The 17,583-nt window shown below is 38.8% G+C and overlaps 1 protein-coding gene across 1 annotated transcript in view; it reads right to left on the bottom strand.

The window, feature by feature from the left end:
• Positions 1-16,845, bottom strand: part of HOMER1 (homer scaffold protein 1) — a gene marked incomplete at both ends in the record, with an annotated part of 118,028 nt that extends 101,183 nt beyond the window's left edge. Inside the window, 2 exons of the mRNA XM_079701601.1 lie at positions 14,164-14,267; positions 16,813-16,845. Coding sequence (XP_079557727.1) covers positions 14,164-14,267; positions 16,813-16,845 — 137 coding nt within the window. The remainder of the gene's footprint in view (positions 1-14,163; positions 14,268-16,812) is intronic.
• Between the last annotated feature and the right edge of the window lie 738 nt (positions 16,846-17,583).

Below are 17,583 nucleotides of genomic sequence, written 5' to 3'. Positions count from 1 at the left end.
GTAGGAGATGAACTCTGAGGAGTTAAAGGACTGACTCCTGGTGTTTCTGTATCTCTGTTCCATTCTTCCAACAAAGTTTGGAATATGCTATTGCTAATGAAAATGTGATATATGATGCTTACATTTGTAAGTTACAAAGAATACATTTTAACATTTCAAAGGATTCTAGGCAAGGTACTGGGTATATAACAGGCCTTAACCTTCCTGGACTTAAAGAGATAATTACCAACTGTGATCAGTATTGCCAAAGAAAATAGAGAGCTGCGGGAAAGAGAGTGCACATCAGGAACGGAGGAAGAGATTTAGATTGGATAGTTAGCTAACGAGTGGGAATCAGAGTGATAATAGTGTTTCATAGGCTCAGACAATAGCATGTGTGTGACAAAATGCATTTTCCAAAGATGGCTGCAACATAACTCCTGTCCCTCTTCTAGAACCATGTCATCCGCCTATCAGGAGGTGGAGTTTATGTCCACTTCCCTTAAATCTGAATGGACCTTTGTGATTGCTAGACCAAAACAATGAGGCCAGAGTGACGCTGTATGACTTCTGAGACCAGGTGGTAATAAGCCATCCAGCTTTCAGCCAGGTTCTTGTAGGGCACTCACTCTTCAAACTTGACCATGATGCAGCAAGGAAAGCTAAACAGCCTGCGGAGAAGAACCAAGGTCCCTGGCTGAGTTCACAGTCAAGAGCCAACACTATCCTGCCAGCCATATGAATGACCCATTTAAAAGTAGATCTTGCAGCCCCCAGTTGAGCCACCCCAGACAGTGCCACATAGAGCAGATATGAGCTGTCCTCACCAAGCTCTACCCAACTTGCTATTGGTGAGCTAGATAAATGATACTGTTGTTTTAGGCCACTAAATTTTGAGTGGTTTGTTATGTAGCAAGAGATAATCAGAACAATGTGGATATATCTTGAGGCTGGCAAGAGCTTGGCAGTTCCAGAAACTGAAAAATACAGTGTGGCTGCAACACAGAGAGAGAGAGAACACCAGCACCAGCACCAACCAACAGTTAATATTTGGTATTTATTATTTTGTATGGCATTGTTTTAAGTGATTTATATGTATTATTTTATCATTAGAATCCTATTGCATATACTCTTAAAACACTGACTTTAAAATATGGGGAAACCAAGGCACAGAGCAGTTAAAATGACTTGCCCAAGATCACACACTCAGGCAGTCTACTACAAGAGCCTATGCTATGAATAAAGGCGTACTTCTGCTCAAAGGACAGAATGGCATAACATGAGGTGTAGAAAGGCAGATCAAGCCCAGGTTATGCAGATCTTCACAGAATGGGTGGAAGTTCAGGTGTTAGTTTATGAGTAATGGGATACTACTGAAGAGTTTTAAGCAGGGTAGTACATGATCTAACTAATACTTAAAAGATCATTCTGGCTGCATATGAAAAACAAATTAGAAGAAAGGCAATAATGTTTGACAGCAAGGTACTCCTTGAGAATAAAATTAGAAATAACCAAAATATAATGGTTTCACTGAAAAAATATAATTGATGGATCAAGTTGATAATACTGAGCCCCATGATCAACGTTCATATACAAAAAGAGAACTGCCAAGACACTGCTATGTGCCTTCTGGTATAATGCAACAGACAGGAAGTAAACCACAACCACCTATGACATATTCTTGGGGGAAAAATTTCAAACCTGAATCCAATCAAGCCTAGACCTAGCCACAAGTTTACCAAAGATAGGAGAACAGAGGAACAAGTTAAACAACACCGTGAGGATATTGCCTGCCAAATCCAGAATATGTAAAATTCTAGATGACAAATTTGATAAATAAACAGCAAGAAAGGAAGGAGGCTGTTATAGATTAAAAGAAACCCAAGAAATGTATCAACCAAGTGCAATGTGTGAAACATGTCTGGAAGCTGATTTGAACAATTCAATGATTTAAAAAGACTGATGAGGTAATTGGGGAGCTCTGATCACCGATTAGATGTTAAGAAATTATTAGTGGGATTTTTTGGTATGATGATAGCATTGTACATATTTTTAAAACATAGTCCTATTTCTTAGTGATACATACTTAATATTTACAGGTAAAATTATATAATTTCTAGAATTTGCTTTAAAATAATGTGGAGAGGGACAGGCAGTATAGATGAAACAATATGTGCCATATGTTAATAACTGTTGAAGCTGGATGATGGATGCATAGGGGTTAATTATACAAATCTCTTTAGGTTTTTGTACGCCTACAACTTCTCCTAATACAAAATTTAAATTTTAAAAATTTAGGAGTCTATCTAAGCTCCCCTAATCCAACCAAAGCGAGGCTGTAAACTCAGGCAGAAATGACAGGCTAATGACTAAGTATGAAACCTCCAAGTGTTTTGCTTTTTCCTTCAAGAATATGCAACACAAAAGCAGATAACTTGTAAGAACAGGCGATTCATGAGAGGTGGTTAGGCAGTGCCCCTAGCACTCTCTGGGAGTGAGGGGGTCCCAAGAATCCCAGTGGCAGGTGAAGATTGATTCATGAGACTACTGTAGCACTAAACAGCCAATCAGTTACCTTTACTTGTCAAGCAACCTCCTGATTGCAAGGGTTCCACTGTGGCATTTTTTTCTATGGGAGAGGATGCATTTCTAATGACTTATTAATAAATTGCCATTCTAGTTTATTTATCAGTCGCTTTTAAGTTTTCGTAGTGTAAATCAGTCCATAGAGCCCAAAATCAGACATCCTAAATAAATAACTAGTAAGCCAAAAACCCCAGACTTTACAATCTGATAACCACACCAAAATATTGTCAACTCTTCACCACAGAACTTCCTCTATGTTATTATAAATCCTGCACATAGTAATAGAGCTATTACTAAGATCTGCACATTTATAATAAATAGAAAATAAATTTCAAAATGGAATAGTTACCATTTACTGAGTGGCTATTAGTACATCAAGCACTAGATCCTTTGGATACATTTTACTACCTAAATCTTCAATCTGGATGGAGCACATACTATTTCCATTTTACAGATGAAGAGAAGGATGTAAGTGAGCTATTGAAGATCACAAAGCCAAGTTGAGGATGAAGCCAGAATTCAAACCTAGATTTGAGGCTAAACCAAAGAGCTTCTTAAATTGTTGTAGGCTAAATAGATTCTTGTGGGTTTTCATGGTTACCAGACCCAAAATATAATCTCTGTGAGTACATGTTTAATAATTTGAGTACCTAGTGAATGCCAGGCATTCGATTAAGAGCTATGGGGAATGGAACCACATACACATCCTATTCTCAGAGAGGTTTCAACTAGAAAAAATTTTTTTCTAATAGAAGATAATTATTTAAGAGTACAAAGTGATAAATGCCACAGGAGAGGCATAAAGTGCTAAGAGGATTCAGAAAAGGGAGAGATTTCAAAATTTCAAAATACAAGAAATGTATAAACTTGTTAAACAACCGATTTTTAGGTTGGCTTGTACTAATGGATGGAGCACTGAGTGGTGTATGTTTCTTTCTAGAGGAAAGAACACAAGGCCAAGCAATAGAAGGCTAGGCTCTACCACCATCTAACATTGGGACTTTGGGCAAAGCCCTCACCTGCTTCACTTAAAAATAACATAGGTACCGACTTACAAGGTTATTTCTGCATCTGAAAACAAAGGGAAACAAAACATTAATTTAAAAAAAAACAGGCAGAATATCTCTAAGGTTCTTTCCTCCATCTACATGAAAACTCTACTTGAAAAAGTTAATATACTACTTTAATTTTTAACTTACATTCAAGTTAGACCCAACATTCAGTTACTAAAAGAGGAAAAACAGGCCCTCTGGGGTCAAACAAGTATTTCAACTGCATAAATGCAACACTTTGATGTGAACTGAAATTTCACTCTGCTGCTTAAAGTCCTCCAGGGTCCCATGACCTCTGCAGACAGACCCATGGAGGGGACATACGAAGCCCCCTAGCATAACTTGACTTGTAGCCCCTAACAGTAACTGGCTAGGAAAGGAGACTATTTGCACTTTTATACTCAGCCTCTGGGGCAGCTAAAGGGTGTAGAGGAACATATTCTTGAACACCTGTCATGTGCCAAGCAGTGCAGATACAATTTACATAAAAATGTGATCTCATGAGGACTGGAATTTTTGTCTACTATGTTCCCTGCAATATTCCCAGCACTTGAAAAAGTGCTGGGTGCACGGTGGACACTCAATAAACATGTTACTTGAATTAATAGACAAGGCAGTTCCTGCCCTCATGACACTTATGGTCTAAACTAATGCTATTATAAGGATTTAGAAACATATTTTTAGGTAATAAGTATGAGTATGTTTTATTCTTTTGTTTTTTTACTTAACTGTTCCTATATTAAACTCTAATCTGAGTAATTTAATAATATCTGACTTTAAAGATTCTTGTAATTGGTGAACATGTCTAATAAGAAAGACCTAATCAGATATTTAAATAATCTTCTGTAGACCTATTAAGATGACCAACAAGATGGCTTAACTATACAGAAGAGTTTTCATAAAAATAGTTGTATGTGCATCTTATAAAATTAATTACAGAATAGGTGATTATTCCTATCACATATAATATTTAAACCTCAACTTCCTTACTGAGGATGAATATTTTCATGGTTCCATCAAGGCCCCCCAAATCAGGATATTTCAAGATAATCAATGAAATTAGAACATTAAACAGCTTAAGTTCTTTGGATATAAAATATAGGAGGAAGGGGTTTTTTAATGGGTATTTTATTAGAAGGCGATAAAGTCTAAAATCTTATCTTTGGCTTTCAGTAACACTAGAACTTAAAAAATGTTTTTCATGTTCTTTATTTAGAAGTCAAAAAAACACAAAACTTAGTTTTAATACCAGAAATGTAACTGTATAAAAACTATAGTTATAATAACTGTGATTTATTAAGTAGTTTCTATTGCCACATGTTTTAACAACTTGTTTATATTTGATCTTTTAACCTTCATAATTCTATCCCCATTTTACAGATGAGGCAACGGAGATATACAAAACTTAAGTAACCTGCCCAAGATCACAGAGCTAAGAGGATCAATAATTTAAATGCAGCCACTGGCTGGTTCAAGAGACCTCATTTGATTTCTAAACTGCTCTGCCTGTATTATGCTATGCTATTCTATATCACAGCTAGAGTTTCTGCAGCCTAAATCCATCTCACGAGGTTAAATTAAAAAAAAAAAACTTTAAAAAATGGTGCCAGTTCCATCAATTTAGAGCTTGATGGTGAAATTAAACTTTATAGAACAAAAGCTGAAGTAAAATTTATTTCACTTCAAAGTCTCTGTCTCTTAACTGATTCTAACTACTACAAAAAAGAAAAATGCTGTTCAATTTACTAGTTAAGACTTATTCCTCCAACATGAAAGTCCCCATAAAAAAGAAAATGCTATCCAAGCTGTCATGATAGTGAAATTAGAATTAGCCAAGGAGTACAGGTACTTTGAATGACTAGAAAGAAAACAAAGCCCACCCATCCAAGAAGACTAAGAATATTTACATTTATCAAGAGTAAGAAAGACAGGGTAAGTTAAAGTTGCAAAACTGCTTCCAAAATAGTAATACCATACTAAGTTCTCGATAGGCATCAGAGCAATGTTCGAGTGCTTACGCCAATCAATTAACCTCTGTGACTTTCCCCAGTATGACAGAAGAAAAAATTCAGTAAAGGACCCCTCTACACTCTGGTTCCCCATGAGTGCATGTGTGTTGTGTGTGGCGTGTGTACAGGGCACAAGTGAGGAATGGGAGATAAATATTAAATAGAGCCTCAGAACTCAGGAGAGCTCCAGGACATGCCATAGGACTAGGTTCCAGGATGCTTCCCACAGAAAAGGCTTCAAATGTTAAGAAACTGGTGCCATTCTGGCAAACTTAATACTTACTAGGTTGGTTTCCTAAGATAAGAATGTTCTCTACAGAAGGAAAAGGGGCATATGTAAATAACTCTAAACAGAACACCACCAAAATTGGACATACCTCTTTTGTGCTTAATTTTTAGCAGAATGGAGGCCAAGAAAGCCCTTCTAAGACACGGTTCTCTGCTTCTCAGGTACAGGAGCAACCTGGATTTAGACTGTTTCCACAACAGGAGCACCAAAACCTGTGCTTTAACCTCAGGTGGGCCCTGCAAGCTCCTCACTGTTCATGGCCGGTAATCTCTCCCATTCTTCACCTCTCTTCCCAAGGCTCTGACCAACCTTCATCCTCTACACCAGGGGTCCGCAACCCCCGGGCCGCGGAATGGTACCGGTCCGCGGCCTGTTAGGAACCGGGCCACACAGCAGGAGGTGAGCGGTGGATGAGTGAGTGAAGCTTCATCTGTCGCTCCCCGTCGTTCCCCAGCGCTCGCATTACTGCCCGAACCACATCCCTCCCCCAACCCCATGGAAAAACTGTCTTCCACAAAACCAGTCCCCCATGCCACAAAGGGTGGGGACCGCGGCTCTACACTCTCAGAAGATGGCCTTGTCTTTCATCATTTTCTGGAATACATGCCCATGAAGGCAAGGCTCTTTGTTCACAGATGTAGCTCATATACTTAGAATAGTGCCTGAGGCATAGTAGGCATTTAGAATAAATATTTGTTTATTACATGAATCAGGGAATGAATTGAGGAAATGGAGTCCCCCAGCTAAGGAACTCCCTCCCAGTCTCCTGCCCTTTAACCTACAAACTTAACCCAATCATATCCTTCCATACATACATCGCTCCAGTCTACAAGGAAGATACGCCTCCTATTTAAGGTTAACTATTTCTCCTGTGCTCCAGATTGCACTCTCTCCCATCTCCTTTCTCAGTAATTATCCCTCTGTACTCTAATTTTTAAATACCCCTAGCTATGGATTCCTTTCTCGGGGCCTAAAAAGAATGCTTAGTCCCATTTTGAAAACAAAACCACAACAATTTCTTGAACTCTAGAGCCTGCTGAAGCTGAACTCTACAGCTTGCTGAAGCTACACTCTATTCCAGAGAAGCTTAGTCTTAAAGGAGAAGCCTACACTTATGGTCCCTGCTTCCTCATCCTTCATTAGCACCATCACCTGGTGGCAATTTGGCTTCCATCCCAGGCTGCTCAAACTTCTCAAGGTAAGGTCGTTAAAGGACCACTACTTACCCAACCTAATAGATACTTTTTGCCTCATGTGATGTTTCTGCTACATTTGATCCTGGCTACTCAATTCTGGAAACTCCCTTTCTTGGCTTTTTGACACTGTTCTCTCACTGTTCTAGCCTGACAGCTCTCTCAGCTTCTTTGCTGCCCCTTAAATGACTATTCCCCCAGAGAGGCCTGATCTGCCCTTTTCTATAAATATCCTGAGTGAGCTCATCCACATTCAAAGTTTCAACCACTACGTATATATTCTAATGATTCCCAAAACTCTATCATCAGCCTAGTTCTCTTTTCCTGAATTCCAGACCTGGATACCCAACTATGAGACATTCCCACATAGTTGGCCATAAATACATCAATTTTTACTCAATTTGTCATCTCACCTCACTGCAAACTTGCTTTTCTCCTTGTTCCCTATCTCAACTAATGGCTGACCAAGCCAATCTCCTTACCCCTCTATATCAACAGAGTTCATTTTCAACGCCTATAGATAGTACTACTTAAATCTCTTTTGACTTCAGCCCATGTTCTACTCTACCTTAATTCAAGCCATTATTCTTGATTAAGCTGCTGCCATTAACCTATTACACAATTAAATTTGAGGATCTCCAAGACCCCCCCTCATTTCTCTCTCATATACACACACCCCTCCTCCAAGTCTAAAACTTCGTCCCATATTGTAACCTGAGTAGTTAATCTAAAACACAAGCATGGTATTAACTCTACCAGCTTAAAATTGTTCCTTTGCTCACCACTATGTAAAGCAATGGCCTCTAAAGTGGGGTACAGGAATAAGTTATTTTCTCCTCTTTCATTTCTATTTTTATGTTTTATAATATATATGTATGTGCGTTTACACACACACAGTAGGACATGCAACTTATAAATATACACATATGAAGGAGTATGCTCAACATCTTTCATTGATATGGGTGCCACAAAAACATGTGGAGACCACTAATCTACAGAAAGTACAATCCTCTAACATGACACAGCCATCATCTAGCCCTGGACTAACTTTCTAGCCAAATCTACTTTTATATTATATCTGAGTTATGCCAAACTACCTTAAACTTTCTAACTAGCATATGCCACCTTTGAAGCTGTACCTTTGCCACTCCCCTGCCCAAAATACCCTAACAACCTCCTCACACATTTTCCCTCTCCTCACTGGCCCCCCCTGGCCCTCATCAACTCTTGTTTGTTCTTTAATGCTCCAAACAAACATAACTGGCTATGTGAAGCTTTATCTGACCTTCCCAGGTAGAGGAGGGCACTTCCTTCTCTGTGCTGGCAAATACAACATACATCTCTGTTACAGCACTTAAGTCACAGTAATGTAATTTCTTGTTTAAATGACTGTCTACTCATCTTTGTATTGCCAGCGCCTAGCGTGACTCATGACACAAATAAAGTGCTTAATGTTTGTTACAAGTGCTCAAGAGGCACAGTGCTAAGGAACAAACTGTAGCAACACCTTAGCTACCTGACAGTTGAGAGAGTAAGTGCTCTGCTTTGCTGAGGTTTGGGCTGATGATCAACTTTAACTTTTAAATTTTAAGATGTGGGTACATCATGCACTGAGTTTTCCGGTCAAGTCAGAGGGATTTTTAGAAAGTCAACACTTCATCATCCACCAAATGCTAATCAATTAACCATCAACAGTGTCAACACATTCTGAAAGATGCCTTATATAAATTCAAAAGCTAAGGCTCAGTGATTCGGGTCAAACATGGCAAATTAATTGCACACATATATCTTCCGTTTCTGAAACTACACTAAAATGAAAGTGAAGGGAAAAAGAAGGTATAAACCCATAAACCCAAAGAACAGAAGTGACTCCACTGTGTAATTTTAATACAATTTTGAAAGAAGTATTTTGGAAGAAGGAACAGTACGTGACTTGGCAAAGCCAAGGAAACTGTATGGTGCCTGCAAAAAGGGAACTAAAGAGTGAACAACTTGCTGGCCAGAATTCAGAGGCAAAGGAACTGCAGGAGAGGGTGTGAGGTATGGGACTGTTGGGGAGTTGATCCAAAGTTTAAGTAACAGAACAATGAGAGCTCCCTTCCCCCCTTCCCACCCTCCGTAGTCAAGCAACTACCTTTACCAATAGCAGAAAACAAGGATGAAGAATTAAGAGAAAGGCTGCAAACCCTCCCCTTCATGGTTTTCAGTTTACAGCAGGTAATATGTCTCCTGGGTATATAATGGTATATACTTTGCTCTCAGAATGCCAAGAGGTATATATACATTGGAAGATTGTTCTCTAGAGTGAACAGTCTCAAAGAAAAGACCTACAATCTCAGAGAACAGATCTCTACTTACTGACACCTGGAAATCACCCAAGAAAATGGCCTGTTCACCACCTAAATGCCTAACACGAAGCCCACCAGTGACAGGACTCACTGGGTCACAGAGAGCTTCTAACCGGCTTTTTAGTATCTTACTCTTACACACAGCTCAGGATTACCAGATATTCCAGGAAAGTTTCCATCATGAAAGAAGAAACTAAACAAACAAAAAAGGAACACAAAAGAAAATTTAGGGAACAGAAAACAAAACTTCAAAACACTATAAGTGTCCTCAAATTGATGACATATTGAGAAAGACCTGGAAATTTAAAATTATGTGAAAATTAAAAATCCAATAAAAGTATTCGAAGATGAAGTCAAGGAAATTTCCTTAGAAGGCAGAATAAAAAGAAAAAAACTGGTAGATAAGACAAAAAGAAGGTTACCATCCAACTAATAGGTCATAAAGAGAAAAAAATGTATGAAATGATATTTTTTAAAAATAGAAGAAAATCTCCCAAACTTAGGGAAGTTGACAGGCTGATATGGTCCAGCAGTGACCAAAAGAACAACTTAAAAAAAAAAAAACATACAAACAAAAAGCACCACACCACATCATCATGAAATTTTTGAACAGCAGAGAAAAAAAATAAATCCTAAAACATTCCAAAGTGGGGTAAGAGTAACACATGAAGGAATAGGCATCAGAAACAAGCAGGCTTCAACAGGAACACTGGAAACTAGAAGACTATAGATCAGTGCCTTCACAGTAATGAGAGAAAATTACTTCCTGTCTAGAGATCTAGCCTCAATTGAGGGGGAGGGCACTTTCACATATGTCTCAAAAAAGTTATCTCCTACCTAGTCATTTTCAGGTAACTACAGGAAAAGGAGATTCAGTAAAACAAAAGGATAAATGAAGAAAACAAACAGTGTCCAGGAAACAGGAGATATGATGCCTCCCCACCCACCCCCCAAAAAAATTAAGGGAAAGTCTAGTATGAGGACTACATAATACGACTAAAGAGTAACCAGTCCATAGTGGAGCAGGAATGCAGAGGACTACAGATTTTTAAAAGTTAAAAAAAAAAAATGGAATGGACATACTGATACTTGAGCATTTGGAAAATATCCATAGGTATTTGGTGTGGTGCAGCAGGCAGAATTCTAAGATGGCCCCTAGATTACTGCCCCCTGGTGGGCATTTTCTGCATAAAACTCTCACCTTCAGTATGGGTAGAAGGGTTGAATATGATGGGATGTCACACAGGTAATTAGGTCACTAATCAGTTGATTTTCAACTAATCAAAAGGGAGGGTACCCTGGGTGGCCCTGACTTATTCAGGCGAGTCCTTCAGAAGAAGATGAAGCACCAGAGAGGGGCTCCTCCTGTTGGCCTTGAAGTCACAGCCACTTTGAGTTCTATAGCTGCAAGGAAATGAATTCAGCCAACAACCACATGAGCTTTGAGGGAGATGCTGATCCACAGATAAGACTCTAGTCCCAGCTGCCACCTTGACTGCTGCTGCCTTGTGATACCCTGAGCAGAAGACCCCGTTAAGGTGCCTGGATTCCTGACTCACAGAAACTGAGATAAATGGGTGTTGTTTTAAAGCCACTAAAATTACGGTGATTTGTCACACAGCAACAGAAAACTAATAAGATAGCATGTGGACAAACTTAAGGATAGCTAAACAGGATAAACAACTTAGAAGGAAATCATACTTCCTCCAAAAGCATAAAAACTTCAGGAGTCAGACTTCCCTGGTGGCACGGTGGTTAAGAATCCACCTGCCAGTGCAGGGGACACGGGTTTGAGCCCTGGTCCGGGAAGATCCCACATGCCGCGGAGCAACTAAGCCCGTGCGCCACAACTACTGAGCCTGCGCTCCAGAACCCGCGAGCCACAACTACTGAGCCCGCGCGCCTAGAGCCCGTGCTCTACGACGAGAAGCCTGCGCACTGCAATGAAGAGTAGCCCCTGCTCGCTGCAACTAGAGAAAGCCCGCACGCAGCAACGAAGACCCAACGCCGCTAAAAATAAAAATAAATTTTAAAAAATCACAAAAAAAACTTCAGAAGTCAAAGCAGTGTCAGGTAGTTTAAAAATAATACATTCCGAAATGCTAGAAAGCAGAAGTCACTCTGAAGAAAGGGGCGTTAACTGGTAAGTACTGCTGGAGGTAATCAGGTTTAAAGAGATAGAGATCAGTTTCAAGTTGTCCTGGATCTTTTAGCTTATAAACAGTAGATAAAAGGTTCAATCAGGGTTTCCCCCTTTAGTTCAAATTTATAACGTTTTGCAATTTGCAAGCAGAGAAAAGAAAGCTTCAAGAATCATCGAGGCTTCTGAATGGACAGAAGTTTCTCATACGTAAGCTTCGTTTTTCAAATGCCATGACTCTCTAAGTAAGGTCCTTGGACCAACATCAACATCACCTGAGAAGTTATTGGAACAGCAAATTCGTGGGCCTCACTCCCAGACCTACTGAATCAAAAACGTGGGTTGAAGTCCAGCAATCTGTGTTTTTAACAAGCCCTCTAGGTGATTCTGATGCAAATTCAAATTTGAGAACCACTAATCTAGTGTGAATTTCTGCCGCTACCCGGCTATGCTCTGGTCTTCCTTCTTGAGACAAGAGTTAAAGCATTTCCAAACCTACTGTATCCAACCTAGATCAAAGTATCACAGTCACTAACACATGGTAGGAGCTCAAAAAGTGCCAAATAAATAAGAGACTGGGCTTCAGGTGTATTTCTTTCACCAGAGGGTTTTTAGAACCCTGGCTATGAATGCCTTCAGGCAGGACATGCTCTCTTCACTTTCCCACAGTCCCCACCAATCCTTATTGTCTTCTACCTTATATATTCACACATTTTTCTGCCCAGCCAATGATAGCATTAGAGTTTGGGACCTCTGGGGGTAAAGATTCAGAAAGAATAACAATTTTAAATCTGGATACAATAAGGCCCAGCTGTCTCTTACGAATTCTAGGGAATCAAACAACTTACAGCTGTTGCATGATGATTCAGAAATTGTACTGTATGCCACAAGTGATCCTTCCACTTGTGGGTCTCATGGTCCAACATTAAGCTCTAGGAAAAGTGTTTCAAGATAACATCTTAAGCATTCTTTTTCTGGTCTGAAGTCTTCAGAGAAGTAGACCCTGCGCTTCCTCACATATTCTTGAGGCTCATGTGTCCAGTAACTACAAGAGCAGTTAACAGGGCTTTGACTGATGGAATCTACACTGTAGAATCAACTTTGGAAACTATACAAAACACATGTAATAACATTTCAATTCATTTATGAGAAAGACGTCAATGTATTTAAAATATAATGCACTGAGCAGACACTGATGACGCTAAAATTAGAATGCACTTTCTTTCAGTACCATTGAAAAGGAAAACAACATCCATTTAGTTAAAACTCACTATCAAGACACTAAGCTTACATTAAATTAGAATTTTTTTTTAACTATGAGGGGTTAGAAACCCCCCTATAAATGAGTCTCTGTATATGTGAGCATCCATTTAGGATCCCCTGAGCTAATGGAACCCCAAGGAGCTGGAGATCTAGCACATGTTCTGCCCCTGCATGACCTCCCCTAGTCACATTTTCCTTTTGAGCTCTGGCTCCAAAAAAAGTGGGGATTAGTACTAACATTCTGAACTACTCCTTACACTTAAACAAGAAACCATTTTTGCTATCATTGGTGTAATTACTTTAGCCAATTTTGAAAAGAAAAATAAAATTTGAGATAAACAAGCTAACATTGATACAAACACATAAGTATCTATGTATATGTAGGAACAGTGACTGATCCTGATAACTCTGTACTGTAGATATTAGTACTTTTTAATACCTTCACTCTTTAAACCCAAGAGAAGTTCTAAAACTTAATACATTAATCACAGAGAAACTTAAAGATTCAGAAAGACTCAACAAAATTTCACAATCGTATGTCCCAGAAGGAAACATGGTAGCACTTTAATGAATTTCCTTCAAATCTTTTTATGCATGTACAGATGTATTTTATATAGTTGAGAATATACAGTTTTGCATCCTGGTTTCTAATCGACCACTGCACCATCTTTGAAAATATTTTTCAGTCTAGCTTTGTACCGTATGACTAGCCTACAGTTTACCCACAGATCATATGCTAATTACTCCACATATACTAATATGCCACCAAGTAAAACTAAGTAGCAATATTGCCATTAATGTCTTATTACCCTCACATTAACAGAGGCATAGCAATAAATATCAATTTAGCATTAAAAAATAGTAAATGAAAGCAACAATAAAAATAGACAACTAAAATCCTATACATTTTCAGTTGAGTAGGGAAAAAAGGCAGCCTGCAAGATCCAGAACTTTTTTTTTAATCAACAGAACCTCAAGGAAGATGAGTTGAAGGGTGATTTGTGAGTCTTCCCATTCAGCTGAATATATACAGATCCCTGGCAAAACAGAGTACACAAGAGTAGGTGGAATCCTCATTCTGTAAACATCTTGGGAGCTGGCAGGGAGATTAAGCAAAGCACATGAATTTTAATGTTAAAAGTCATATGACAGAGATTCATAACTACAGAGGACAGAAAACAGCAGTTTTACAAGATAAGCAAAAAGAAAGCACAGAAACGTAAAAGGATAAGCTAAGCACACTCAAATATTACAGTTGGTTCAAAATAATTGTCCTACCTAAGTTTAGTCACGTACAGACTTACCTTCCAAAAAGGAACACGGACAGAAATTTTCTAATATGAGTACTTTGAGCTCTTTGATAGTCAAATCCACTTAAGATAATTTCGTAGCGACCATTACTAAGAGCCTAATTGGGGAAACTGAAAGTAACTAGGGCAGAAAATTCCAACTCACAGAAAAGCCTTATTCAAAATAACCGTCTTAAACTTCTTAAATGAACAGAAGGAAGGCAACACTACTTAAGATTGAGGCATGCTTAAATGTAAAGGTTAAAGGATCCAACAATTTACCAAGAAAATTTATCAGAAAAATAATTGGTACATCCCACTTATACCCAACTGCTAGGAATCAGCATTTTCTATACACTAAGAATGGGGTCTAATTCCCCAGATCCTTTCAACTTACACTGCACGTGTGTGCTCTGCTACGACCTAGGTGGTTAGGAAACACGCTGTATGGTACTCAGAGAGATACGTACCAGAGCTGTGGCTCTCTATCTCCGCCCTCCTACTAAAGACAGGGACAAATGAGGAGCAAGCCCTTCTATGGGTGGGGCGGGGGTCAAGAACACTCTCCTCCACAGCCCTCTGGACCCTGAGGCATGTAGACACATGGATCCAAATGTGCCCATAGACATGACATCATAAACATGACTTAAAACAACCTAATAAAGGAATAAAAGCTGTTTGGTATCTGTGATCCCTCAGCACACTTTTTTGTTTGTGTTTAATTTCTGTCTAACTCTTGTCTGGTCATTTCACAAAAAGTCCTCAATTCTTAAAACTACTCTGCCTTGAGGAACTGGTGCCAACTCTTTTCAAAGATAACACGGAAATGCTTCATGTTTTATGGAAGAACATCAGAAGAAAATGTCCATAAAGCAAAGCAATTTTTTAAAAAACTAATATTAGGTGTTAAAAGATTAAAGTGACTTTTCAAAAGCTAGAGAAAGTGCAAAGGTAAACTGTACTATGAAGAGAAAGTATTGGCTAGACTGCTAATTTTTCGGATTTTATAATTTTATTTTCTGATACAAAAAAGAAAACAATGACGCTTTGCCTTCTTCCAGTAGCCTATCTTAAAAAAGATAATTATGTGTAAATGAAATTCAGATCTTAACTAAGTCAAATGCTTGTTTTACATATCTAAAATTGTTTTAGCTACACAAGAGCCATACTGGGTTCACAATTAATCATGGTTGGGGGGAAACCTCATGAGAAAGAATAGTTTGTTTCTTTTCTTTTGCAAGGTCACTAAAAAGTAATTTAGGGACTTCCCTGGTGGCTCAGTGGTTGGGAATCTGCCTGCCAGGACACGGGTTCGATCCCTGGTCCAGGAAGATCACACGTGCCACGGAGCAACTAAGCCCGTGCGCCACAACTACTGAGCCCGTGAGACGCAACTGCTGAGGCTCGCATGCCTGGAGCCCGTGCTCTGTGACAAGAGAAGCCACTGCGATGAGAAGCCCACACACTGCAGTGAAGAGTAGCCCCTGCTTGCCGAGAAAGCTGGCGAGCAGCAACAAAGACTGAACGCAGCCAAAAAAAACAAGTAATTTAGTTTTGAACCTGTAAAAGTAATTCTAAATTATACCTACCAGAGAAGTGAGATTTTTTAAAACTTTTAAAAACAAGATGAGAAATAAATAAAATACAAGTGGAGGGTAATGACAAGGCACACAAAAAGGTAACATATACATGTGATTAATTTCAACTGCTTCCCTAAAAAATGTTGCTTAAAACAAGCAGCACTGATTCTCATCAATTTCATCTTTTTTTTTCAAATCAGATATTTTATTAGGGAGCACAGAAATAACTAATGTGTTAGACTTATGATGGATGAAGAAAGGAAAATCAAACTGCAATTAAGAGCACAAGTTCACTGATAAATCTCTCTTTTAACAGTGTGATAATGGATGTCCTAATTTTATAGTATACAGAGATATGTTGTGAAAATTAAGACTTTTTAACCTAAAAGTAAGATTCAGTTCTATATGATTACACATGTTAAAGACCACTGAATGATTAGCCTTTAAAAAGTTTTACTTACTCTTGCAATGCCCATTCAATAAGATTGGAAATTTTTATCTCAATTCCTGTAATGTATATAAATGCTGCTTATCACATGGAGATTCTTTCGAAATGAAGATACTTAATGAGCATGAAACATTATGTTGCTCAAAAAGCACTCAGCTTTTCAAACCTTAACAGAGAAGTCTTTTTGATTTCTAGGAAGATCTCAATCATTCCACAAACATAATGAATCTCGTAAACTATAGGGTCACTTTACTGTATAAGCCATGGGTTATTACAAATATGCAACACAAACAAGAAACTGCACATTTCACTCAACTAAACAGATCCTAACTGAGAAATAAAGCTACTTAAAATGCCTTATACTCAGTCATTTAAAAATTATATCAGGAAACACCTAAATATTTGGAACTCATTTTCCCTACTCTTCTATCCAGTGAGTTGGATTAATCTTAAATAACAAAACAAAGCAATGGAGTAACTAAAAATAAATATTTCAACTAAACACCATAGGTCTGGAAAAACAAACAAACACACTGCAGAAGGGATGTTGGACCTTCTGAGATTTTAACCACCTTTTCATCTGAGACATTTAATCACTTAAAACTAAACTGAGTTTACAACTAAGTACAAACACACTTTTGTCAGTCCCTTAACTGCCATGAATTCCATTTCGGGTAATTATCCTAGATCAACTTCTAAGCTATAAACTCCCTAAGGGAAGAAGCACATGTTACTGGTCTCTGTATCAGCAGTACTGAGCTGCTGTACATGCCACATGATAGGGGTTCAAACCTGGTAAAAGGAACAAATAATTAAGACTTCCATCTAACTTTCCTGATGTTAGAAATGATTGAGTGGTTGCCTTTGCAACAAAGCCCATTCAGATTGCAGTGCATGCTGGATCAAGATTTCTGCATTTTAGCTAAAGTCCCCGGAGAGCAGCACCCAGTAGCATGGGGCAGAAAGAGGTGTCAGCTTCCTCTCCCAGCAAAGAAGCGACTTGGTTCAGGTTGCAATGAGGCAGCACCCACTTCCATGCTTCAGGAAGTTATCTGAGGAAAGGTGGAGAAGAGGGTTTCCAGAGGCGCCCACAGGCAGGTGAGATAAATCACAAACAGCGTTATCAACCTCATTTGCAGGGAAAGTCACGTTTTAAAAATTACTCTTAATGAGGGGGGGGAGGGAATATTCCCTTGTTGAGATCACTAAGTTGCCAATATGAGCTAAGTAAAACAAAAGGTAGCATGAAAAAAAAGAAAAAGGTAGCATGAAATACCTCACTGAAGTTATGTGATTTCTATTGCCTACTCTAATCATTCCAAAATAGCTCCTGACTCACTGCTCTCCTTAGGAGATACTACTTGGAGGACTGGGGGGTCATACCTAACAAGGGCTCCTCGCTGGGGC

Source organism: Hyperoodon ampullatus (assembly GCF_949752795.1).
Source record: "Hyperoodon ampullatus genome assembly, chromosome: 4".
Taxonomy (NCBI): domain Eukaryota; kingdom Metazoa; phylum Chordata; class Mammalia; order Artiodactyla; family Ziphiidae; genus Hyperoodon; species Hyperoodon ampullatus.
The sequence above is the reverse complement of the archived record's forward strand: the minus strand, read 5'-3'. Positions and strand labels throughout refer to the sequence as shown.